This window comes from Notothenia rossii, assembly GCF_949606895.1.
Source record: "Notothenia rossii genome assembly, chromosome: 6".
In the NCBI taxonomy this organism is placed as follows: Eukaryota; Metazoa; Chordata; class Actinopteri; order Perciformes; family Nototheniidae; genus Notothenia; species Notothenia rossii.
The window spans coordinates 66,576,410-66,604,368 of record NC_136909.1 but is presented as its reverse complement, the minus strand read 5'-3'; the positions used below and the strand labels follow the sequence as shown (position 1 = coordinate 66,604,368).

Here is a 27,959-nt window from a genome sequence, read left to right as displayed (position 1 = left end):
CACACACACACACGAGAGCACACACACTGTCAACCCAAGACAATGGTAGGGGAATCACTGCGTTATAATTAGGAAAAATACCGTGATGTTATTTTTCATACTGCACAGCCCTACCGCGTCCTAAAACACTAAATACTGTTATTTTACATGCAATATTGTAACACAAGCTGCCTTATAAATGAATGAATTTAATCACAATTCAAAAACGTCACATTTAACTACATACTGATATATATGAGCGGATTGTATATTTTCAAACATTGTAAAATAACACGACGATATTAAAAAACATTTCCAATAAATGCTGAGTAAATTATTTGTTGCAGGCCTTATTAGTTTGGTAAAGTGTTATTCTATATTTTTTCATTGTCTGAAATGCATGAAATTTGATTTCAGAATTTGTGTAGAAACCCTGTATAGTTTGAATGCAGTTTAAGTTATTGTGTTTTTCTATTTTTTGTGTGTAGGTATTGATCTTCAGAGACAGAAAACATGCATCGGCAGTGTAAGTACTGCATATTTTTTTCTGAAAAGAGGGCTATTGAAGCACTATCGCTTAAAACATGCAACAGGTGGCACCAGCGGTATGTTTTTTCATACACAAATAACATACATTTTTTGTTTTCTGTTAACAAATTGTTCTTGACCACTTATGAGTAATGTGTGTTTCAATATATTTCAGGGTACAGATGTTAATGGCAAACGAACAGCAGTCCTCCGAGGACTTCCTGTCATCCTGGGTGATGAAAACAATGACTTATTCAAGACTTGCTTTGTAAGTAGTCTTTTTTCATCATTATTTAAATTCTAAGCCACAGGATGCCCAATGTATTTTATCCTGTCCCTTGTGTTACATAAATATATTTTAGCTTTTGTTATGATATTGGCCAAAAGTGGGCCTTCAGCAGGCCACGGTAAACTCTGCATTTAAAATGTTATTGTGGTTGTAATTTTACTGTTGCCTATGTTATAGGATTGGGATGACCTGGACATTTCCAACAGCTCCATCGGGATCCTTACAGTCATCCCTGAAGTCAGCCTGGCTTCACCTGACTCACTCCACCTTGCACCGTCAGCAATCGCCATCATATTGGAAGGGAAAATGGTGATGGACGGCATCAATTCTCTCCCAGGTGTCAAGTGCCTACTTGTTGGACTCATCTACGCCCTAAATTTGCAATACCCTCAACAACTGAAGAACACTTTTGAATTCATTCAAAGGGTGATGCTCTCACTTGGCCATAAGTCTCTTAAACCAAAACAATCAAAAATGCCCTGATGCAGTGAGTCAGAGCACCCCACTGGGACCTTTTTCTCTTTTGGAAAAGTGATTTTTCTTTGTAATTATTATTCTTTTTCAAAGGCTGCGTTGCAGTACACACAGAGGGACTCAGATTGTTTTTGTATACAGTGATGCAAATTAGTCGCTTTTCTGCGCCTCCCGCGTTTTTAACGCTGCTTTGGGTGACTTGTGTAATTCGTGGACAACTTCTCACTTCAAAAAGAAGAAGAAATCTAGATCGCAAAATAATTAAACAAGCGAGTGCCTGTTTTTCCTGGCCAAGGACAGGTTCCTTAGCATCTGGTTAGCTAGCTATGCTAACGAATTTAAAGAGCTTTTCTACAACCAGGTGGAAGAGAGCTCTCTCCTGAGAGGCTCAAATAACCTCAGCTCAGTGAGGTTAAGGCACACCTTGATACGATCATTATAATTACTAATGAGACATTGGAGACTAAATGAAAAATGGGTAGAATACTATATGACAGTAGGCTTGGACGGTATTACGGTATACCAGGGTATTTCGAAATACCGTCGGTATGATTTTCAATACCGTGACGTCACAGACTGCGCCAAATCACAGATGCGTTTCATTCTATTACACTGACACGGAGTTTTGACAGGGACGACATTGGTTGTAATGCACAGCACGCGCCAGCAGAGGGCAGGGGAGGGCAGTCCGTCTTTCCCGCTCTCAGAGCTTAGCACAGAGCTGAGCTGAGCAAGATGGCGGCAGCATTTGCCGGCCCCGAACTCGGACAACTAGTAAAAAAGAAAAATGCCTCTGCGCCTGTTTGGGACTATTTTGGGTTTACTCGTCGCCAGTGACTTCATCCAGCACAACGAGAGACAGAGGCACTTCCTTGGGAATGTTTAAGACGGGGTGAGTGAGTGTTGACATTTTTTAATCCTATGCAACTGGTTGATGGTTTTGTAGTCGAGGTCGGACGGTTTTAAAAACGAAAGCATTTACGTGCTAAACATTCATGCGAGTAATCCAATGAATCAAATGGAAATAAGGTTTTTAACATATGCACGGAATAATATTGCCAAACTAGTTAGTGAATATAGCAAACTTTATTCAATAAGTCAAGTATTTACTCCCGGAAAATGTTTATGTATGATGATATATTGTTAACTTAGCTCACTATGGAAACAACGTCGGACATCTACAAACGCGTCCTGTATCCGATCTCAAAATGTGCCATTTGCACAATGTGTCATGTATGCAGCCCTTGTTTTGCACTTGCGCGCACGTCGCGGCACTTTGCGAGCGTCTACCGGCTCGGGCTGCATTTTACACCAAACATATAATATACCGTTCGAAACATCTATTTGCCGCCGAACGCCACCTCACTCAAGTCGACCCAAGTCATACCGTCAGTGGCGGCTGGTGGAAAATATTTTTGGTGGGGCTGTTGATATAGTGAGTAAAACATTTTTTTTTGGGATAAATGACCCCTTAAATTGGGACTGATACCGTCATATACCGTATACCACGGTATGATGTCAGCAAGGTATGACGGTATGAAAAAAATGATACCGCCCATGCCTATATGACAGTAACATAAAAGTTGTTAAAAATAACAAGAATAGAGTTTAAAAGGGGAGTGATTTGTAAAATATCCCAAAAAATAAATAAATCTGCTTACAGTTCTGTTTCAAATGGGTGTTGAAAGATGTACCCATAGATCTCCTCATGTTGCTCTCAAAGTGCACCAGATTGATGCTTTTAACTTCAATATTTAAAACAAAATCTTCCCAAGGGAGCATGCCCCCCGACCCCCCTAGGGGAGGTTAGGTCCCCCCCACTTAAATCATGTTCACATGGATACTAAATACATTTGCATACATCTTGTGTCCATAGCTTTCTGTTTTGGTGGTCATGCCACACCGTGCACATTCATGCATGCGCGAGTCATGGTAAGATATCTGGATTAAGAGGTTGCTTTTTCTTTGCACGGCATGAAAGAAAGGCCAAACGAATTTGCTGTGATTTTAGTTTTTTTATGCAGAGGTTGAGTTCAATCATTTGTAAGGCCCTCGGAGGATGTTGTAAAAATTGAAAGGAAAAAGGTTTCCCACCCCTGCTGTAAATAATAATAAAAACCCTTGATTTAACTTAACATCTCTGTCTCCTATTGATCTGAGTATATTATAAAGAACAACCAGTTAATTGAAGCATTATAGCACAGGCCTTTGTCAGATGGTATATTACGCAGTTTTTTTCCTGCTTCGAATAGTTCTCTCTTTTTTCCCCATACCTGTGTTTGCATCACCAGTGCATGACATTAAGGATTTTGGGAGATGGCCCTGTGGGCCATCTAAGCTAATTTACAAATGGCCCTGAGCCCAATAGAGATTGCCCTGAAAAATGCGCGCGGACGAAATGGCACGAAGGGTTTGGGGGGCCTCGCCCTAGAACATTTAGATTTTTCCAGGTCTTACTGTAGATGCTGTCTGGTGCATTCTCTAGACTGAATTATAAGATGAACCACCACAATATTATATTGTACAATTTCAATTTTATTCTTCATTTCACTTGTTTGTTTGCTCTTGTTTGCTCGCTTGCATGCCCTGCATAGCTATAATAAATACTTAAGTTGTTGGTCAAGACACTTTCCATCTGATGAAGGCAAATGCCTTCCCAGATGTAAAAAAGTAGAAAACATTACATTCAGTTGTAACTGTCAAAACAAACATTATTTACACTATTATGGCCCCTGTTAAAAATGTTTGTAATGTTATCTACTGTAAGTTGGTCGAATGAATGCCTCCTCATCCGGAAGCTGACCGAGCAGACCCGAGCAGCAGTCGAGAGGAGCCGAGCGCATCCGCGAAGCACACAAAATGGTGACGTCGGAGTTCCCGTTAGCCGGCAAATCTAAATCTCTTCGGTCAAAATAATTTCCCTTTAGCGCAATACCACTTCAGTTGCGCCACTTATGTGACAGACAAGAAGAGTATGTGACAGACAAGAATAGTCAATTCTAATGTCTAACACGTAATGTGGAGAAAGAGATGTCCTGTCTGGGTTGATTGTGCGTTGATCTGTTGGTAATGCCTCGGGGTTCTGGTGGGCATGTAATCAAATGCATAATGCTGCGTTATACTTTGTGGCCTCACCCAGTTGCATAGCGACATTTATTGTTTAGGTTTCTTTTAATAAGCAGGTAGTCATATCATTAGCTAGAACTAGCTGGATCTTATCGATATGGACATAAACGCGAGTGAAGTCTAATCTGACGGGAGAGAGAGATCAGCTGCTGCTGACGAGTCGACACGCAGCTCTGCATGATCACATGCAGTGGTGAGCGGACAAAACACACACTTCAGGTTAGAATATCACACGTAGCTATTTTAATGACCTCTCAAACTACCTAAACTAGTTATAGATATGTTTAGTTTTACTGTCGGGTCACTCATTAATGGATCCGCGAGCTGCATGATACTGGCATAATAGATTGCCCGATCGGGCAACCAGCAGGTGAGGCTTCATTGCCCGAGCTAAACACTAGATGGCCCCGGGCCATCGGGCAGTCCTTAATGTCGAGCCCTGATCACTGTATAAATGTGTACATTTTTCTGATGGAAGCACAGAAGTCAGCCTCAAAAATATGTTTGTTAACAAAACAAATAAAATGTGATTATCATTACCATTGAAATGTCTTGTTTGTTACAACAACTTAACATTTTATGTTCAGCTTACTTGAAAATGTTGAGGCAATCGGTTTCCTGATATTACCCTAGTAAAGTGAACTACTTTGACAAGTAAGGTTCACTTTTTATTATGAGTTGTGCTAATTCAACATAACTCAGATATTTATGTTGTCTAAACCAACTTTTTATAGTCATCGTAATGAATGATCTTGAGTTGGGTCTACTCAAGTTTACTGTAATGATATAAGTTGCCTGAACTCAGTACTTTTAAGATGAAACAACTTAAAATGAATGATTAACTTTAATTGGAAATGTTGAGGCAATCGGTTTCCTGAAGTTTTCTAAGTAAAGTCAACTTATTACGATTTACAGTAATGACACACAGAAACCAATCAAGGGCTTTGATTTATGATCTGTATGACAGTGGCCATGTCGGCAGGCCACATCATGTAGACAGCCAGTCACCCTGTGTGAGGCAGACCACATCATGTAGACAGCCAGTCACCCTGTGTGAGGCAGGCCACTTAACAGGCCAGGCCATCGGGAAACCCCCCGGTCCTCCCGATGGCCAGTACGGGACTGGGTACAGGAGGCGTAGAGTGAGGGATCATTGTCCACAAGTTAATCGATCGCAGATGGAGTTGTGGTCACGGACGAATAAAAAAACAAAAACCTAAATGGGTCGCGAAATATACTTGGGCGGCCGTTAATATACCTGGGCGGCCGCACAAGTATAGTCTATGTGTGGGAAACCCTTCAATGACATTAACCCTTATATCTATCGTCCCGATAGATAAATAGGTCACAGGTTCAAACCCCACTGGAGTCAGCATGTCGTTGTGTCCCTGGGCAAGACACTTCACCCCAAATTGCTCCTGTGGGGATTGCCCACAGTATTGAGTATGTAAGTCGCTTTGGATAAAAGCGTCTATCAAATGACATGTAATGTAATATAAGGGTTACTCATTTGTCTGAGTAAAAGCTCTGTAATGTATGCGTGGTCCAGCAAGTGTTGTCCTGGTGAAAGGGGACACAGACAGGAAATTGGATTTTTTTCTGCTCTCTAGTCGTGCTGGCACACGGATGCTCCCTGTGTCCCCGTGGCACGGCGCTCTCAAACACTTTCTCACTCACAGCGCTACAACATAAGGCTATTAAAGCTGCAGCGCAGATGGATGTAATCCATACACAGTGGTGCGGTGAATCACAGAGAAATGTCCCACTCTGCTTTTTCTAATGGGACACAGCCAGCACTTCAAAGCATTTCTATTTAAAGCAGGTGTCTGAGAAGATGTAAGAACGCAACTTTAAAGCATCAATTTGAAATCAGACTGGACCATGAAATTACAGCGGCAGGAAAATCGTATCCATCTCGCCGCATTATTGTAACTCACAGAGAACAATTAATCCCATGTTTGATTCAAATCAAACCTAACCTTGTTATATTCTAGGCAGAAACACAGTTCTTTCTGAACTCACAGGTAACATGTAGTTGAATTAGAATTAAACTAAAGGGCTCAAAGTGTTCAATGATTTTCATTTCCTTTTAACTTCAGTTGGATGCAAACATTGGCGTGTTTACACATTCCTGCAGTACTTAGAAAAATCTGCATAATTACCTTGTTAAATGTGAATGTGCATCTGGAGTGGAACTAAAACAAACAACATAAATATCAAACATGCAACGGTCCAGGCACAGCTCACTGGAAGATATGATGATCTCTTTTTTTACATTTTGCATAATAGATAGAAGGAGGTTCAGTGTAACTCCAGGCTAAGCATTTTACTGTTGATTTTTCTGCGTCGCTAGAGCAAGACGGAAAATAATCTTCAAATAATGCAGTCACATCAGTGGGTTTTATCAAATATCTATCTTTTTTTAATGCAGTCTTTACATGCCAGTTGTTTTTTGATTCAACATCTGCAGGGCCCACAGCCAGCGCTCTACTTAACATGCATCTGCTGGACAACAGGAAAGCATGTGAATTATTCAACACGCTGCTAGATTGGAAACAGCTTGGAATGCAATATGGTGGAATAAGATGTCCACAGTCCTACATTGGTTTGCACAGCTAAACGCAGCAGGAATTGCGATGAAGCGGAAACAGTAGGTGTGCCAAGTGAAAAAGACTGAACGCGCTTGACTCAATCAAGCTAACCCCCGCACCGCCACGCATCTCGACAGGCTGCCTGCCTGCGGGTGCGTAAATTGAATGATATCTCGTCTCTACATGTTGCAATTAACTTCGATGAGAGTCGGCAAAGGGATCATCACTTTGAAATGGGGGGGAAAACACCTTGTAGTTACACTACCAGTCAGCACATGGACTACTTGGCGAAATGGCTCATATATGGGTTTAGATTTGTCTCAATAATATTTGTGTAAACATAAAAAAAATGTGTGTCTAAATGTGTGCTTTGTAAAAGTAAAACACCTTCCTCAAATGCATTCAAAAGATATGCAAACTCAGAAAAAAATGTTGCAAATGTGAAACAGATCCGCAAATAAGCAAAAATATTTTCACAAATAAAAAAAAAGATCTATGAATACTGTAATTATTTTACAAATAAAGAAAAGGAATTTGTGAATCTCTCTAACATTGAAAAGTTTTGATCAGGCATTTGTGAATCAATTTTGTATTTGTCGACCAAAAATGCGCTTGTGGATCTCAAATCTCTGCTTGTGGATCTTTAAACCTTGAAATGCGGAAATGTCGTCATTAGCAGGCCATCACGTGGTTTCTGAAAATAACCGAGTGACACAAGCAGATTTTAGTAGAGACTGGCGCAAAGTTTGTCTCAACTCGATCCACAAGCAGAGATTTGAGATCCTCAAGCGCATTTTTGGTTGACAAATACAAAATGGATTCACAAATGCCTGATTGAAAGTTGTCAATGTTATAGAGAGATTCAAAAATTCCTTTTGTTTATTTGTAAACTAATTAAAGTATTCACAGATCTTTCTTTTATTTGTGAAAATATTTAGCGTATTTGCAGATCCGTTTACATTTGCATTTTTTGTGAGTTTGCAAATCTTTTGAATGCATTTGTGGAAGGTGTTTTACTTCTACAAAACACACATTTACTTAAATAATTGTTATGCTCACACAAATATTATTGAGACAAATCTAACCCCATACTCAGAGCATCGAGGTTAAACTGAGTGAATACTGGAGTTGAGGTTGCGTGCAGTTTTAATGAGTCAGATATGGTTTGTATTTGTTTCACCGGTGCTTTTTCTTTTCACCAGGGGATCTACTTCGGCTGAGAGCTGGTACTCACAGGAGGAATGGCTGCTGGGGAAGCTCTTGCGTCCCTCGGAGACTATATCTGGCTCACCGGTGCACAGCATCTTCGCATTTATCTGTCCATCCGGGAAACAACGGTGGAAGTAATCGGGCCTGGGTCTGAAAGAAAATAAAACCCAAAAGATGGTTTGCGTGTCTTTGATGAAGATAATTCCTGTCAAACAATGTATCACTCATAAATGTAGTAAGCGTATGCTGCAAAATGTATCATCAGTGACAGATCTTGTTTGTTTGTTAAGCATACCTGCCAACAATCAGCTTGATAGTGTTTGTGAAGACTCCATTCAATGCGAGGGCCAGGGACACAGCTGGAATAAGCAGATTGACAGCCAAATAAGCGTTTTGGATTACACAGACAAGGTTGACACATTAGCAATGTGGTAGCATTCATAGAAACAGTGATGCTGTAGTAAAATGATTGATATGTTTTATCAGTGCAGTGCAGCTCTTCTGACAATGTTCAAATTAAACAGCCAATTAGGTTTACTGGAGTTCTTTCTTGCAGCTGGACAGATGTTTGTCAGGATTAATGTGTTTATAATTTCTATGCAGCAACAGTAGAAATAATGTTTTAACACAGTGCGAGCTTAAAAAACAAATATAAACACAACTAAACCTTTACACATACATAGAAAGACACATCTCTATATTAATGCATGGATATTTCTCCCATAGTGTAGATTGTTTCATTGAGAAAATAATGTAATCCCTTGTGCATCTCAATGAAACACATTGTATAACATACATACTGTACATACATTTTGTCAGTGTCAGTTTGTATTGTGTTTATCTTAATTACCCCTTGTTTTCTATTTGGTTTAGCCAATCCACTATATATGTTCCATTTTGCATCATTGTCGTCATACATTTTTTGGGTAAATAAAAAAAAACCAGTTTAACTCCTGTTTCATGTTGACTCAGTGCTTGTTCCCAAATGAATGAGAAATGCTCCAAACTGTTTTGTTTCATGCTGGTAAGTATCAATCAGATATTTAATTATGAGAAAAGTGTCTCTACAGTTGTGGTGGCAAAATTATTTCACCAACTTAGAGCCAATCTAACTGTAAAGCAATTACTGCCTCTGCTCAACTTTTGGTAATGGGAAACGGAAGGACAGCCTTTGGTTGTCAGGTAGGCATTGCACTGTACATTCATTTAATTAGCTCTGAGCCAAGCCACTGGGGCTCATCATTAGCTGATACCTGCCCTCACAGGTTAATCCCAGTGGTCTGAGGTTCAATTGAATGGACCCCATGTCGCAAGAGCGCAAACCCATTATCCTGCTGAGCTGCTGGGGGAGCGCAGACTCAATATTACATAACAGCTTGATGGGGCAAACTCTGCAGATGAAATGAAAATGATCCAGTTGACCGGTTGAAAAATAGAACATTAACTTGCAATGAGTTCCCTTTGACAGATCCCTCTTGGTGTGAGGAGGCATTATTATAATAAACTCCAGCTCATATAAAGTATAGCCTCTGAGCGTTTGCTTATTATGATCATTAAAGTATATATACATTTTGGATGGCCCAACAGCAACAGTAGCACTAACACAGCTTTGGCAGTTCAGTTTGTACTGCACGTATGCCTGTTTGTGACACGTATGACATCGAAAGAGCGTTAGCTAGAGCAGCACAGCTCATAAAGGAGACTTCCTCTGACCTTGTGGCATATTTTAGTATTGTATTATTGTGGTGTAAGGTATATTCGACCTTGCACTGGTGGAATGGAACACAGTACATTTACTCATTTCCAATTCTGAGGTACTCTTATTTTCATTTTATGATTTATTATGATATATTTTATACTTCTACTCAAATACATTCTGGAGACAGCATTGTATGTCTACTCTACTACATCTATCTGACAGCTTTACCTACTTTAGATTCAGTTTATTAACAAGCACAACATATTTCTTTTAATAATAGAGAAACACTGACATATAATTATAGATATACAGCAGGTAAGGTAATTAAAATGCGCTCCACCATTACTAGCGGTGATAAACACATTAATACATCAATAATCCAACAATTGAATGAATGATTCTGAATTTTACACATGACGAGTTCTCTTTAATGATGGAACTTTTATGAAGACGTTTGCACTTTTTCTTGAGTAAGATTTAAAATGCATGACTTTTCTCGCAAGCCTCACTCAAGATAAAGTCATTTGGTCACATTAACCCTACCACAGAGTTTGCATTATTGAATGCCATTAGCAAAGGTGGGAAGTAGTGGAGTACAAATACTTTGTTACTGTACTTAAGTAAATTGTTCTGGTATCAGTACTTTACTCCACTAATTACTGACAACTTTTTACTTGTACTTTTTACGTTTTTAACACAAATACCTGTACTTTCTACCGCTTACATTTTCAAAACAGGTTTGTTACTTTAGTTTTAATCTGTGTTTCATTACATTTAAAAGAGCACTTCCGAATGCTCAAAGCGCTTTATATTACATATTACACATATCAGACATGTAACAGTAAATACAGCAAATTAGGGTGAAGTGTCTTGCCCAAGGACACAAAAGTTATCTGTACTTTTTACTTAAGTACATTTCGAAGCCCATACTTCCTTACTTTTACTTGAGTAAAGAAGTTTAGTCAGTACTTCTACCAGAGTATTTTTAAACACAAGTATCTGTACTTCTACTTGAGTAAAGAATGTGTGTACTTTTACCATCTCTGAACAATCTCAGGAACTCAGTCACATTGAGTTAAGACAGCGTTTCTGCCACCCTACCAAAGTCCCTAATGTGTTAGCTCATATTTTGTTGACAGCTGATCTGACCTGCTGTTGATGATTGGAATCAAATCTCTGTATGTCAAAACAAATGCCAGTAAAATAATTGGTCTAAATCTTCTCAGTAGTGTCCTGATTTTGATAAACATAATCAAATCGGTGTTTGAAGTTTTAACACATTACTGTATACTACATTTGCAGACACCACATAATCTCCTAGTATTGAAAACATTCTTATTGTCTCACTGGGAGATAACTCCCTCTACACGCGTAAACAAATAAATCTGTGTCGCTATGAAACTCCCTTCTAAATGATGAATAATATCCTTTTTGCTGTTTGACCCAAATTAAAAATAATCACTGCAGAATCATCTCTGCATCATTCTCAGCAGAATGTAGTCTTTATTTGAAACTTCTGAAAAGGTCCCATTGTTTCATGACTGGTGGATAATCACAAAATAAAGCTGCAGGAGTTTGGGAATCATAAAATGTTATTGGGGTGCTCTACAAATGGGTGCATTGTGTTCTTTGCACTCAACGGAACAATAAAGGATTCGGTGTTAAAGCAGAGTGCACTCATTGGAGTTCCACTGGAAGGACTAGAGCAGCATGCAACTTAAAAAACTGAATTTATGCCAGCTCTCCAACCACACCTGTTTAACATTTTGATGAGTTAATTCTTGATTAGATGATCCTTAGGGGCATCTTTGAACACGATAGATTTGCATGAATACATAATTTAGGGGTTTTAGCTGAATATCATACAATCTGTAGGTACAGTAGATACAAAAACATTCTAGTTTTTTACGACACACCCAATGCAAAAGTATATATAGTTCAAATACATGTTCAAAACTTTGATTCAGTAGACAATCCTCAGAAAATCTGGCTCACTTTAATTCAATTCTTCTGAGGGATGTCATTTTCTGTTAAACCTATAAAACCTTTTGGAAGTGCTTCTCTGAAGGCGGTAATTGGGCTGTTACATAGCACCCTAATCTGATGCATAGTCACCATTTCTCCACCAGATGCATCTCTGTGTGACTCTTTAATTGGATTTGTGTTAATGTTATTTAATGCTCTCTGATGCGCCAAAGCCTCTGCAGGCCTGTTGAGCCAGCGGGAAATGGAAACCGGAGAAAGAGAGTGAAATAAATGGCCAAATGCTCTGAGAATGAAACCAGCCTAGACTTTGTATGAGTTTTAAATATAATGTCAATTAAGATGAACTTGTGTGTTGCCATAACGACTGTAACAGTAGGTAATACAGTTGAAATATCTGCACCACTGAACACAATAAATGACTTTCAGGTGACCAATTAGCACACGCCCTCCAGGTAGAACAGGTTATTAAAAACTCCAATATATACAGCAACTGTAAAATAAGACCAACAACACATTTTTGACACTTCAACTCATTTGCTCCACATACCAAAACATGCCTCTTTCAGCTCCGTCCTGTCCGTCCTCTGAATGATCTTCACCACAAATATCACCGCCAATGGGGCAAGAAATGAAATAGCCTGGGGGGAAATAAAAAGGAAAAAAGTACCGTTATTGTGACATTGGAGACGTGCTGCAGCTTTCCACAGGGTCTGTTTTGCAGGTTAATGGTAAAATGGCTTCTGCCTCCGGGAATGACATGGACCTATCCATTATTCAGAGTTAATTTCCAACAAGGCACACTGCAGGGCCAAACAAGCCTCTTTATTGCTCAGTGGGGTCTCAGAGAAGAATTTCGCCCTCCACTTGAGAAGAGATTTGGGCTTCCTCAGCACCTCTGTAATTATTCATGACTCAGAATAGATTAATTACATTTTGGCCACATTCAATATATTTTCTTTGCCTTAAGCAACAGAGGTAGTAAAACAAAGACAGGGTTTCTGTTCCATTATTAAAACACACATTCTGAATTTCCCTGGAGTGCTGTTCATCAGTCCCTCAGCCAACTCATTTTGTTCCTCACTATCCTCTTTGAAGTAGCTAGATTCAAACTAGAAATGGCACTTGGATCAAAGTGCAATAACAGTTACTACCTGTAAGTGGAAATAAAATCAGGCAACATTTATTTTATGTGTTCTCACAAATGCAGAGACTTAACTGCTGTTAGCAAATTGGAATCACCTGTTATATTGATGCATTACTTCAATAATGGCTATTTTAACATACAGAGTTATGTTAAACAGTAGGATCTAATGAAGACACAAAATGTATCATGCCTCAGACAAGGAGATTTTGTTTTCAGTCCTGGTTGTTGGTTTGTTTGTCTGTTAGTCAGCAGGATTAAAGAAAAACGACTAACTTGATTTGAATGAACCTTAAGGGTGTACGAACAACAAACCCATTACATATTTTAAATGGATCTGAAACAGGTGGCGGATACACGCAATATTTTTCCATTTTGTAAAAGACCTTAGAATGCCCTTCTATCTCATATTTGAGATCATTTTCCCCCAAAAAGAAGAACCTTTGAATTATCAAAACTTTCATTTAGTTGATTTCCCTACAATGTTGCATGACAGTGAAAAATATTGATGTAACCATTTATTCCCCTACACACCTTTCAATTTAGTTTTCTATTCTCCAACAGTGCAATTGGGGGTACAAATATATTGGGAAGCTGTTATGCTTTGCTCCTCTGCAGTCTGATCAGTGGTTATATTGAATAGGTCAACAAGGAATGAAATCAGAAATCCAATTTATTCGCCAATTATTCGTTATTATTCAACAAAAAGGAAATAGACATGGTAAATCACAAAATAAGCTAAGATATATTTTCAAATTCCTTGAGTTCCGTAGATGATCAAATCAAACAGCAACACATACTTTAGCCCTCTTTTAACAGTTTGCACTTACACATAGATGCCTTTTGACAGTGGTGGCACGTTACACAACCACTATGGCCAAAATACCAGGAGGTATTTATTTTATGTTTTTAGCAGTCCCTGCTCTGGGGAACCCTAGATCTTTTACTGAATTGTAAGAACTTTAGCTGTTATTTCCTGATCCATTCTCAAAGTGCTAACTCTAACCTCAGTGTTTCCCCTATATACAAATAGCGGCGGCGCTATTCTTTGTATTTTTGTTTTCAAATTAAAATAATAATAAGTGGCAACCCTTTTAGATTGTTTGTTATGTGGATTTGTAGTATTTGTGTTACTGTATGTTCAATAAAGGTGTATTTTGCTAAATCTTGAGACATTGCCACTGTATGTACTAGGCCTCAAGAGCCTTTCTTGTGCTGGCAGACACATAGAAACATATTGGCGGGGCGCACTTCGCACGCGCTCACACTAAAAGATTCCACACGCTCCGCGCTCACATTTCGCTGGGCCTTAGCACCGCTGCTATGACTCCATCCTAGGGGAAACACTGAACCTCTTCAAAACTTTGTTGAACTGCACCAATTCTTTGCAATGGCTAGGCACACAACTAGGCATCTACTGTACTCTTATCCTATTTCTATGCCCTAGATTTATCTTTAATTTGTATTGTGAAGTTTGAGACACAGCTTTGCTAATGCTTCTAATTGAAGCCTTTTAGAGGAATGATTGTGCACTTGACACTGAAACCTGTATCTATTTAAATCTTCCAGTTTCTTTAACAAAGGATTTTTGATCTCTATTTCTGATCTCTATTATTCTTTTAATTGTTGCTCAGAGCTATCTGGTTGAAATCATTTCTACAACTTAAAAGCATAAAACACCATTCAATTGGCAGGCAACCTTTTGAATGTCATTGTATGTCAAAATGTAACTTCAGATTTTGACTGATGTCCTACTTCACATTCTGTAGTTGAGACCACATAGTGCTAAAACTTGGAGTTACCATGAGTATAAAACATAGGTGTAAAACCATACAAGGGTTGCGTTCCGATAATCCAAAAATCAGCTAAATTCTAACCCTATCTCCTATTCCTTGACCTCAGAGTGAAACGTCACGGCGTTAAGGGATAGTGTATAGGAGAATTCAAAAGGACTTAGGAGAAGAGACTGCGGTACTTTAGAGAATCCGAATGCACTTTCACTATCGGACGTGTTTATGATGCGCCAGCGGACGTCATGAATCTGCGTCTGCTGCTGTGGGGAAACTATGGAAACTACAGTTTTCTATCCAACGGACTACAACATGGATGTTTAATAAGAACGAGGGACTACTGTAAACTCATCTAGAGACTCTGCACCGTGCTCTGATGCTGTTGTTTTATGCTTTATGAACGTGGACAACAGAGAAACATATTCTTCATGACCAAAGTTGGAATTGAAATAAAAAAGGAAAGTGAAACTTATATTTGTCACCCTCTCCCTCCGGTCCACATTAATACAAATGATCCCAATACGTATGATTGTATGAAAAGATCTTAAAATCAATACAAATGTATTTATTATAAACGTTAGTCCTTAACATCTATCACTGTGTATATCACCATTCAAACATCTTTTAAATGTTGAACAAACTCCATACAGCTCAGAAATGTTGACTTTATTTGATCATTTCAGTAAAAACTAACGTTCATATTTCTCTTTTTGATTATAATACTGATGAACGTTCAGAACAAAGCACTTTGGCAACTTACCACATACGTTTTAAAATGCTTAATAAGCACCGTAAAGTTCATGATATAATTTCTCGGTCATAATCGGTTGTTTCCGTGAACGGCCGACTGTTGAGTGACGGCAAATGCTACGGCTGCAATGCATTGTGGGGCAGCATTTTCCCCTCTCCTTTCGTCAAGGGAGGTCCAGTGGTTCCTAAGCTAAAGGAGGTTATAAAGGAAGTTTGAAATCTCCTTTCCTTTAATTTAGAGAATTCGAACGGCACTTATCATGGCTGCCACTGACGTACTTCCGGGTCATTTCACTCGGTTAGGAAGGTTCCTAAGCTAAATGGACTATTGGAACGCAAACCAGGTGTTCTATAATAGACAGTGTCACATTATATTCAGTGGGACACATTGTGGCTGCCCCTGCAGATTGAAACTATTTTAACAATGTCTTGCTCCAATGAGGCATTTACTGTATACTGCACAGTGATTAGAATGAGCTGGTATGGTCACGCTTCATAATCCCTGTTCACATCTTAAAAAAAGACACACAAATTTAGATACTGGAAATATTTACTCGTAAATGGATTGAAGCAACTAAGCTGTGGCGACTCAGCAGCTGGTGGCATCCGTCATGTTTGCCAGAAGTGCACCCTGAGTCTGAGTGGCCTTTCAGTCACAGCGGCTGCCATCACTTTGTCACAGTGAGGGAATCCACTGAAGTCTCTGCTGACTTAGAATATGCCCGGTGAAACGGAAATCTTTAGATGTACACTATCTTGCAGTACTTTATTTACAGAAGCTCTTCATAACCTAAAATTAAACATTGGCACCTCTGGGAGTATAAACCACTGATCAAAGATGTTTAGAGTCATGATGAAAAGAGGATTTGTGAAGGTTTGAGTTGCTTAAAGGTTTGACAACTTAAATTATGTTGAAAAAGAGAAATTAACATTCATGTCTATTAAAGAGATATATTTAGCACATCATTTTTATTAATGTTCATCATAATTTTTTCACATTTATAGAAATCCTTTTTATAAATCTGAAAAAAAGTGTAACTTAAAGAGGCCCTTTTTGTTTTCATACATAGGTTTCAGTGCATGTAAATGGTCTGCAAAGGCTCCAATTCCACATTTCCCTACAGAGGGAGTTTCTCTTAATTTTGTTGGACGATACATTTTCCAGGAAATTATTGCGATAAACGATAATATTGTCGGCACCGTTGTAAGACCATTTTAGACCGCTGACATAATGATAATATATAATAATAATTCAAGTACATCCTTTCAAACAGAAGTTTTTATTGAACATTCAACATTGCAAATGATATGTGAAATAATATTCAAATATATAAATGATATATAATATATAAAGCTAATTAAATTATAAAAATTCATTAAATCACACACAACCAAAACAATCAATTAAATAGACTCAGGCTGGAAAACAGAGCTTGTCTCACAAGCAAAAAACACCTCTTTAAAATAGCAGTCAAGTGTACAGTCCACTGTCCATACAAAGACCCAGATGCCTCAACAGGCCATATCCAAATCTATATTTCAAAGATTTCGAGCAAGGAACACCAACATGTTTGCATTGTCGGGCAAATGCATCTCTGATTATAAACTGTCGGGAAGGTGGGGGCTCTTCATCTCCAGCTGCCGTGTTTGCTCCCAGCTGGGAAAACGGAATGGGGTGGTTGTGTTTCAGGTGCAATTTAAGGTTGGTCGTATTGCTAGCTTTTGTTGCTACCTTTTTAAAACAAATGTGACACACCACCTGGCTCATTGAAATCCGTAGGTTCGCCTCGTTGATTTGGCTTGAATCTCAAATATTCCCACACCGGAGATGTGGTATTCGGTTTTGCAACCAATTCCGTTTAACTTCAAATTCCCCTCGAGTAAGTCACACGTTCTCTCCTGCTTGTCTCTACATTATTAATTTGGCTGCTACATTGTTGCTAAAATTCTGGTCGCATCAAACAAACACGCATGTAAACGGCAATTTATCGAGCTCAGAAAAGTTATCGAGTCCATTTTTATTTATCTTACGATAAGTCAATGTATTGATATCGCGACAGGCCTACTTGTGCGAATTGGTGACATCACTATGTAAAACGTTCCTATTGGCTAGCACTCCAACATATTGTACGTGATAGGCTAACTATGAACCTGAAAATGAGCATTATAGGGCCCCTTTAAATGTAGGGCTGTAACAAATAGTTTGACATTTGATTCATAACCTTGACATTTAAATGATAAATCTAAATTAGAATGATGTGCAGCCTGCATGTTTATCCATTGTGCTATTTTTGCACAGTTGCAGATAAAGATTATGCTACAGTAATATTGGTAGTATAATACTATTTGCAAAAATAGATTCCAGTGTTGGCTGTGTTGGATTGTTTTGGACTGGTGTGATAAAAAAAAAGACAATTCCAAAGCAAGTCTCAAAGTAAACTCATTGAAAGAATATAAATGCAATCATTTCTAAAATTCACGACTTGCTTTCAGCATTACACTCAGCCTCAATCAATATTTGTGTTTTGACTGCTCTCCCTCTATTCACAAAGAAAGGCAAGCACTGACGAGTTCATTTAATATAAAAGGTGGATTTAATCAAAAAAGGCTAACTCATTTAATTCAGAGAAATCACTTTATTCAAAGTGTTAATGGGAAAAATTACATTCAGTACAGCCCTACTGTCAAATAAGGTTTAAAAGGTCAGATTTATCTCGGAATGTGAATAGCTGCCTAGAGCGGGGACTCGCATTTGCAGCTGTCAGGGACATTCCCAAGGTCTGTATCGTTAAGTACAAATCTTTTAGTATAATTTTCTGTTATTTTCACATTTTGTTGCATTCTAAATATCGCCTCTGGAAATGCTCAGTATTTGTTTTCCTGTGACTTTCATGAACTTTGCAAAAAATGGGAATTTTGAGATTTCCTCAAAGATTAGGTTTGATTGTATCCACATTGTCTGTACACTACAGTATCAGCCTGGTTACATAATGTACAGACAGAAACCAGAAGTTTGGCTACACTGATCATTGGGTCCTACAATAAATACCAAACACTGAAGAAATTGCTTCCCCTCACATAATGAGAAAGACTCTTGAGGCTATGCAAACTAATCCAGCATATATCTTAATGAAGGACGCAGTGATTCATAATGTAACTTCATTATGTAAATCACTTCCATAGGACTATTTTTAATGGCCAGATAAATTCCCCCCAGCTTCAGGGCTACTGTCAGCGCGGTGACATTGAAGAAGGCTGACTGTTGGGTCTCAGCACTAGGAGCATTTTCCATAAGAGGTCAGTGGGTTGAGGGGAAGGGGGTCTCTTTCACTATTTAGTGGCCTGTCACTAGCAAACATCCATGGACATCGAAGTTAATATAAACTGTCATTTATTTTTAATATAGCATGATAAAAACAGAAACAGAAAATAAAAGAGTTCAGGTACCCTGTGTTTAAGCTCAAGGGTTCATCTGCTCTGCATATATGGTGTCTAAAAGGCTAATAGGCAGTCATTTGTTTTCTACTTGATTAGTGGAGTCTCTCAATAGAGTGGTGAAGTCACGCCCATCTACTTCCGGTCCATGGGACCTTATTTCGGAAAAATTATGTATTGAAGTCAATGGAGAGAGAAAACTTATCTTTCGATCCCGTTTGAATTGTGTCATGAATAACATATAATATGATTTTCAATCTTAAAAAATAATTTCCAAGTCAAAAAAGTTACAGTTTGTCGTAAAACTGTTGAAATATAAGACTATGAAAAATCTGCAACTAGAAAGACTACAAATCCCAGTCGCGTAAGTTATGTCATAACTGATTGTTTTCCTCCGCTAAGTATAAGAGATAGCTAAGATAAGATAACTTTAACAAGATGCCTGTGTGCTTAGTACCAGGTTAATATCATACCAGCAATGGGTCTTGCTCGTTCTTTCGCTTCCCGTCTGATGAAAGGACCAGGAGTGGCTGGTTGGATCAAGTTAGCTACCTAGCTATTAGCAAGCACGTTAGTTAGCATTACAGTCTTAGCCTTGTCATTTTTATTAGCCTTAACTAGGCCTGTCGCGATAATCGATAAATTGACTTATCGTACGATAAATAAAAATGGACTCGATAACTTTTCTGAGCTCGATAAATTGCCGTTTACATAAAGATGTGACCAGCATTTTAGCCTGGAGCGCTGTGGCTGCCAGGCGCGCTGTGAGGGGCGGGGCTGACACACAGCCATGTCAGGACACTCCGCGTGCACGTGCAGCAGCGTAGCAGCCAAATTAATAATATAGCGACAAGCGGGAGACAACGTGTGACTTACTCGCGGGGAATTTAAAGTGAAATGGAATTGGTTACAAAACCTAACGACACATCTCGATTCTCCGGTGTGGCTGTATTTTGGATTCAAACCAAATCAACGAGGCGAACCTACGGACTTGAATGAGCCGGGCGGTGTGTCGCATTGGTTTAAAAAAGGTAGCGACAAAAGCAGGCAATACCACACATTTTAAACCACCTAAAACACAACCACCCCATTCCGTTTTCCCAGCTGGGAGCAAACACGGCAGCTGCAGATGGAGAGCCCCCGCCCGACAATGCAAACATGTTGGTGTTCCTTGCTCGAAAACTTAGAAAAACAGATTTGGATATGGCCTGTTGAGGCATCTGGGTCTTTGACAGTGGACTGTACACTTGACTGTTGTTTTAAGGAGTTTTTTTTTGCTTGTGAGATAATGTGTGCTCATATTTATTTATTTATTTATAAAGCTATCTCTCTCATATATATATATATGAGAGAGAGAGAGAGAGAGCTCTGTTTTCCAGCCTGACTCTATTTAATTTATTGTTTTGGTTGTGTGTGATTTAATTAATTTATTATAATTTAATTAATCTGTTTTATTTATTAATTGATATATTTTAATATTATATCACATTTAATTTGCAATGTTGAATGTTCAATAAAAAGTTATGTTTGAAAGGATGTACTTGAATTATTATTATATATTATCATTATGTCTAAAATGGTCTTAAAACGGTGCCGACAATATTATCGTTTATCGCAATAATTTCCAGTAACATTTATCGTCCAACACAATTAATTATCGTGACAGGCCTAGCCTTAACATGAAGTAACATTAAGTAAACTAAAATGTTAAACAGTCAGAGTAGTAGTCATATTTGGTGAACCGTTTGAAGAGTACTGTCACACCGGTGTGATCATTCTATAATACACCATTTAAGCCCGGGGGAGAAAAGCTAACGCTACATTAGCACCGGCGATTCTACTTCATGCTATCTGCACAAATGGTTGACATTAAACATTAAAAAGATCAGGCCGTTCAGAGAGAATCAAAGGAAGGCAGGCAAGCAGGCAGCTTTGCATGACATTCTTCTTCTGTTTCATTGTGTTGATAGTGAGGGTAGTCAATCCGTTGTTTGACAAGACAGTAGTGACGACCATCTTTGTGACGTGTGTTGTTGTGAGAGACAAAAAAACGTGTTACTTCACAGTTTTACGATACATTTTAATTTTTTTTTACTTGCAAAATTATCTTTTAAATTGACAAACATCATATGTGTAATTCGTGGCACAATTCAAACGGGATCGAAAGATAATCTTACTCTCTCCATTGACTTCAATACATAATTTTTCCGAAATAAGGTCCCATGGAGGTCCACCGGAAGGGGAGGGACTTCGCCACTCTATAGTCAATGCACCTATAAGCGTCTATAACAAATTATTTGTTGATGAACAATTTAAAGCTCAGTGTTTTATCCATGAACAAATCTGCCTCCATTGATGTTTTACCCATTTTATGTTTACCATTGGCTAAATGCATGCAAACTTCTTAACTCCTATAGGGCCTGGCGTACACATGCGTGGATATCACATTTTTGGTCATATGACCACAGTAGTTCATTCTGCTGAACTGTGGCCTCATGGCCACGTATGTGGGCACTTACACTGCCATCTGGTGGTGTCAGAAGAGTACAACACACTACGGTAACAATTCAAAATGGCGGCAAACACAAGGGGATAATTCAAGTGGCAGCTCCAAATACAAACCTCGACAAGGTAAGAAGTCCTATCATATTTCAAGGCTTTTTCTAATTTAGATATTTATCAAAGCATTGTACGTTTTTCATGACATGCAAATTTGACAAAAATGTGTAAAAATAACAATTTGGTATGCCGCTAAACATGATGTACACGTATGTGTACATAGGGACTTGCTAATATGTTAGTAAAAATGTGCATAAGTAAAATAGCTTATAGCTAACTCTGGTGCAGCTAAAAAGCTGTACATTGTCCTGATTAAATAAATAACAATTAAATAACTAAATACATACATACATGACCGAAAGAACGAGATCGCGGGTACAAGCGGCCGAGATGGGTTTTCTCCGCAGGGTGGCTGGTGTCTCCCTTAGAGGTGAGAAGTTCGGTCATCCGGGAGGGACTCGGAGTTGAACCGCTCCTCCTTCGCGTCGAAAGGAGCCAGTTGAGGTGGTTCGGGCACCTAGTAAGGATGCCACCTGGGCGCCTCCCTAGGGAGGTGTTTCAGGCACGTCCAGCTGGGAAGAGACCAAGGGGTAGACCTAGAACCAGGTGGAGGGATTATATCTCTTCGCTGGCCTGGGAGCACCTTGGGATCCCCCAGTCAGAGCTGGTTGATGTGGCCAGGGAAAAGAAAGTTTGGGGCTCTCTGCTGGAACTGCTACCTCAGCGACCCGACCACGGATAAGCGGGAGAAGATGGATGGATGGATGGATGGACATACATACATACATAAATTAGTTGGGTTGAAAATGTTAATATGCTAGTACAAATGTGCCTTGCTATAGCTAATAGCTAGAGTTGTTTATAGCTAACTCTGGTGCAGTTGAAAAGCTGTACATTGTCCCAGTGAAATAAATAACAAAGAAATACATAAATACATACATATAAATGACATTGGTTTGTATTTGATTTTTTCATGTTTTTATTTCCAGAGCATTTTTCTGTGCAAAGACCATTGGAGTTACTTGGGTTAATTGATGGAGACAACTCAGATTTGGAAGACTTGTCTGGCAACGATGATCCCATCCTGGATGCCAATTATCAACCCCCACCACAGGAGCAAAGCAGCAGTGAGGATGAGGATGACAGTTGTGATGATGAGGACCCCATTCCTCAGCCCACTGAGCACAGCAGAGGACGTAAACGTCTCCGTGGTGCAAATAATGGTTAGCCAAGACCCAGTGGATATTTGTTTATTTTAGGCAGGGCCTCAGGGCTAGGTGAAGGATAGGAAGCAAAATGCTTATTTACAACACTTGTTGACAGGTTCAGGGACAGGGACAGATACAGGTTCATCCCACGCTCCCAGACGGCGCCGTCAAACTCAGCAGATCGAGGCTGATCGCTCAGATGATGACTCGGAAGAGCCAACACCAGGACCAAACACTCAGGGCAGCCAAAAAAAGTTAATTGTTATTATTTTAGCATACCTTGTGGGTGAATCTTCAAATTTCATATAAATGTCCACTCAGATTCAACTACGTTATGCACCAATACACCTCAGTGAATTGCTTGCATGGGTAAAAATATGTAACTTACTTTGCAATAAGTACTATTTTTATTCTGATTCTGGTTGTGCAGGACGTGGGTTGCGCTGGAGGGCTACTCCATTGACGCTAGACCTGTCACGATCTGTCTGTATTGTATTTTGTCTTGTCTTTTTCTGTCTTTTGTTTCATGTTTTATTTTGAAAGGTCACCTCCTGTCTTGCCTGTTTCTGGCTGCGTTGTGTCTTGTCCAGATCTGTCTTTGGTTTTCTTCTTCTTCTTCTTTAGTGTTTATTGGCGGTTGGCAAACCAAATTTTAGGTGCATTACCGCCACCAACTGGACTGGAGTATGGACAAGAGACTATGCAGAAAACAATAAACAAAATAAAACAAACAAAAATAAATAAAACCAAAACTCTAGATTATTTTAAATGTATCAATTTCTCTAAGAAACGTAATAAGCTCAATACAATACATATTGCCTGATGTTTTCCCTAACAGCCCTGATAGCGAAAAGTCAATGTATTTAGCTTTCTTCAGTGTTTGGAAAAGCACATTCTTCTGAATACTATATTTCCTGCAATGCAGCAAAACATGTTCAACCGTTTCTGGCTGGCTACAGTGTGTACACTTTCCGGTTGGATGCTTTCATATTACCCTTAATGTATGATTGAGACCTGTGTGACCTATTCTCATCCGAGAAATGACATTTTCCTCCCTTCTTTTAAACCCCACCTTCCTTCCATCACCCACATACCTTTGAATGTTATAAAGATGTCTTCCTTTGTCACTAAGGTCCCAATGATCTTGCCATGTTGTTTGCGCATATATATGTATGAATGTTTAAACCTCCGCTTTGCTGAGCGGAACTTCAATGTCTATATTCGTAATTCTGAGTGTTTGTTTGGCCAGAATATCCACCTGTTCATTACCCTCCACACCAACATAAGCAGGAACCCAGATGAAACGAGTTGCTATTCCTTTGATTTGCATTTTATATAAAATTAGAAATATTTCATTTATTATGTCCATTCTAAATGAAGATCTGCCTGATCGTATACTCGATAAAGCTGAATAGCTGTCAGATGCAATTACAGTATTATGTATTCCTTTCTCCTCTATACATTCCAATGCCAATACCAATGCCAACAACTCTGTGGTGTATACTGACACATGGTCGGTTACCCTTTTCTTTATATGTGAATTACTCACTGGGATATAAACTGCTGCCCCAGCACGCCCTGTCTCTGGATCTTTGGAGCCATCTGTAAATATGATTGTTGAGTCTGAGTGATATCTTGCAAAATAATTCTGGACTATGCGCCATACTGGTATTTCTTTCTTTTCCTTCAACTCTTTTTGTATATTGAGGTCTACACTTGGCAATGGGAATAACCAGGGTGGAATGGACGAGATTGCAACTGTAGGGCAATACTGTATTTGATTCAATCCTATACTTGCCGCTTTAACATCACCAGTCCATCCGAAACTTGTTAAATGTGACTCATTGTGCTCCCAGCAGTCTTTCAAAATACTTTTCGCTGGATGACTATCACCATGCCCCTGAAGGTTTACCCAGTATGCCAACATTAACTTTACTCTTCTTATCCTTAAAGGCATTTCTCCCATTTCTACCTGTATTGCTGATACTGGAGATGTTTTAAAAGCTCCACTACAAATCCTCAGGGCCTGAGCTTGTAGGACATCCAGCTTTTTAAGGTTTGATTCTGCTGCTGCCATGAACGCTATGCACCCATAATCGAATACAGGTCTCATGAGTGCCCAATATATGTTCAGTAGTGATGACCTACTCGCTCCCCACTCCTGTCCCACCAAACACCGAAGTACATTGTTGACCTTTTTACATTTACTTGATATGATTGCTCCACGTTAGCTTTCCATCAAACCAAACACCAAGAAATCTTATTGTATTTACCTGTTCAAGAGGTTGCTCATACAATTTTAATGATACAGGAGCAATTTTATGCCGTTTTGTAAAACAAATGACTTGCGTCTTAGCTACTGACAGTTTGAATCCCCATTTATTTGACCATTTCTCCACTTCAACTATTGCAGCTTGTATTTTCTTTCCAACATGTGCTACATTGCGGCCTTTTGCCCACAAAGCCCCATCATCTGCATACAAAGATTTTCCCACACTTGGATGAACTTGATTAAAAATGTCATGTATCATTATATTGAACAACAACGGACTACATACACTACCTTGCGGAGTAGCATTTTCCACATCATACACACTTGAATATTCTTCACCTACTCTTACTTGTATTTTCCTGTCCCGTAAAAAATTCATAACCCAATTATATGCTTTACCACCAATTCCCAATGATTTTAACTTGATTAGTAGTCCTTCTTTCCAGAGCATGTCATAAGCCTTTTCAATATCAAAAAAGACTGCAATCACTACTTCCTTGTTGGTCTGTGCTTTCCTGATGTCTGATTCTAAGCACAATATAGAATCCATTGTATTCCGACCCCTACGGAACCCACATTGATATGGGCACAACAGAGCTTTACTTTCTAAGATATATGTCAACCTTTCTGTAACCATTCTTTCCATGATTTTGCATAAATGCGATGTCAGGGCAATAGGTCTGTAGCTAGATGGATCTGAAGGGTCTTTCCCTGGGTTTAGTATGGGCACTATTATCGCTTGTTTCCAAACCGAAGGAAGTTGGCCAGAATCCCACACCCTATTAAACAACCTTAACACAATGACTAGAGAGTTATCCGTCATATATTCCAACATTTTATAGCAAACACCATCTTTCCCAGGAGTGGTTTGACGAGCACTAATAATTGCTTTCCTCAACTCAAACATACTAAAATGCGGATCCACCTGATCCCCCAACACTTCTACTATATCCAATATTCTCGGGTTTTCCATTAATGTATTATCTCTGCACTGTCTGGCTTCCTCTGTAAGGTTATCTGAACTTTGAACTTTCTTAAATGTCTGAGCTAGAAGTTCCGCCTTTCCTAAGTTTGTGACAGATATTATGTCCCCTCTGCTCAAAACTGGCAACTCATAATTCCTTCGAACTCCCCCCATTCTCCTAATCATGCCCCAAACATCTGCAAGCTGTACTTCTCTTCCAATACTATTGCAATATTGCCTCCAAAAAGTGCGTTTTTGCGTTCGTATCGTCCTCCTTACTATAGCCTGGGCCCTTTTATACTGATTCAAAGCTTCCTGAGAATGGAGTTGTTTGAGTTGTCTGAATGCTTTATTTCTGTCTTTAATGGATTTGTTACATTCACCATTCCACCAGGGTACACTCTTGGTGCGCCTAACTCCTTCAACTTTCGGAATTGTTTCTTTAGCTGAATGTATGATAACCTTAACGAGCTCCTCATTCAATTTATTTATATCATCATCATTTTCCTCTTGAAGTGTTTTACATCTATTTGTACTTACAACTTGGAAAGCATCCCAATTAGCCTTTCCCAATTTCCATCTAGGAATTTTCTTCTCCTTTTCAAAACGTATGTTGGTCCCAACGTTAGTCATTATAGGATAATGATCACTGCCCACTGTAGTATGCTTTACCACACTCCATGTACTTATACCTGCTATATCACTAGACACAAATGTCAGATCGAGTACTGTTTCTATATTCTTTGTACAATTATATCTTGTTCCTTCCCCAGTGTTAATACACACTAGCCCGTGGTCATCTATACATTCCTCAACTACTGCACCATTTGCATCTGTGCTACTGCTACCCCATAGTGAGTTATGTGAATTAAAATCCCCACACCATATGACTTTTCCTTGCAGTAAACCCCCAACATCCTCTAATATACTTTGATCTAATTTCCCACACGGATTATAATAATTTACTATATCTATAGGTCCTCTATCATTCCATACCCTTATAACTATTGCTTCATGATCTATACTTACATGCATAACTTTGTAACTTACACCACTCTGTATGAATGTTGCAACTCCTCCCCCTCTGCCAGAGTCCCTATCTCTTCTAACTGCAGTATATCCCTTCACAATAAAATCCAGTTGTGGTTTCAGCCATGTTTCCTGAATACAAATTACATTAGGTTTCTCTCCCAGGTTGTCATTATATTTTTTAAACTCTTGTCCATTTGCAATTAAACTTCTGGCATTCCACTGCAGTACAACTAACACCATCAAGTTGATCCACTGCATGTCTGAGATTGTTGAACATCATCATTTAGAATATCTTTCACACTTTCCCACAGCATTCCTTTCACATCAAGGTACTTTTCAGCTGATCTGACAATTATTTTTATTCTTTCATTCCGGCTTTTAGTCTGCGCTGAACAGTTGATAATCTCTGCCATAAACAATACAAACTCTGTTTTACTCACTATCAGAGTGTCCTCCTTCAACTTAACACAGTTGTGGACTTTTCCTGTTTCTTTGCTCTTATTCTTGTTTTCCATTGTAACCTGCGTTCCTCCTGAAACTATCTTTGCTGCCTCTGCATAGCTTACTCCCTGCGTCACCCTGACTCGCTGCACCTCTTCTGCTTTCTTGCTAACCTCACATCCACGGTACGCTGAACTATGCTCCCCTCCGCAATTGCAACATTTCAGCTTTACCCCTTCTTCACATTTGCCGTATTCATGATCTCCACCACATCTGCCACACCTTTGTTTCCCTCTGCACACTGCCGCCACATGTCCAAATCTATGACATTTAAAACATCTTATTGGTGGTGGAACATACGGTCTCACATAATAACACATATATCCAATAAGTATCTTTTCCGGAAGCCTTTTCTCATCAAAGGTGATCAGAACCGAAAGACTATCTTCTTTAACCCCATTGCGGTTTGCTTTCATGCGTTTGACA

The 27,959-nt window shown here is 39.0% G+C and overlaps 1 protein-coding gene and 1 long non-coding RNA gene across 2 annotated transcripts in view; one reads left to right on the top strand and one right to left on the bottom strand.

The window, feature by feature from the left end:
• plpp4 (phospholipid phosphatase 4) overlaps positions 1-27,959 on the bottom strand; it is a 95,044-nt gene that overhangs the window by 26,402 nt on the left and 40,683 nt on the right. Inside the window, exons 3-5 of the mRNA XM_079687466.1 lie at positions 12,429-12,519; positions 8,492-8,555; positions 8,222-8,346 (exon numbers count right to left, since the gene is read on the bottom strand). Coding sequence (XP_079543592.1) covers positions 8,222-8,346; positions 8,492-8,555; positions 12,429-12,519 — 280 coding nt within the window. The remainder of the gene's footprint in view (positions 1-8,221; positions 8,347-8,491; positions 8,556-12,428; positions 12,520-27,959) is intronic.
• Positions 710-8,314, top strand: LOC307043173. The gene is made up of 3 exons (XR_013809295.1): positions 710-775; positions 974-1,283; positions 8,190-8,314. It is a non-coding gene; the product is annotated as an uncharacterized lncRNA (long non-coding RNA).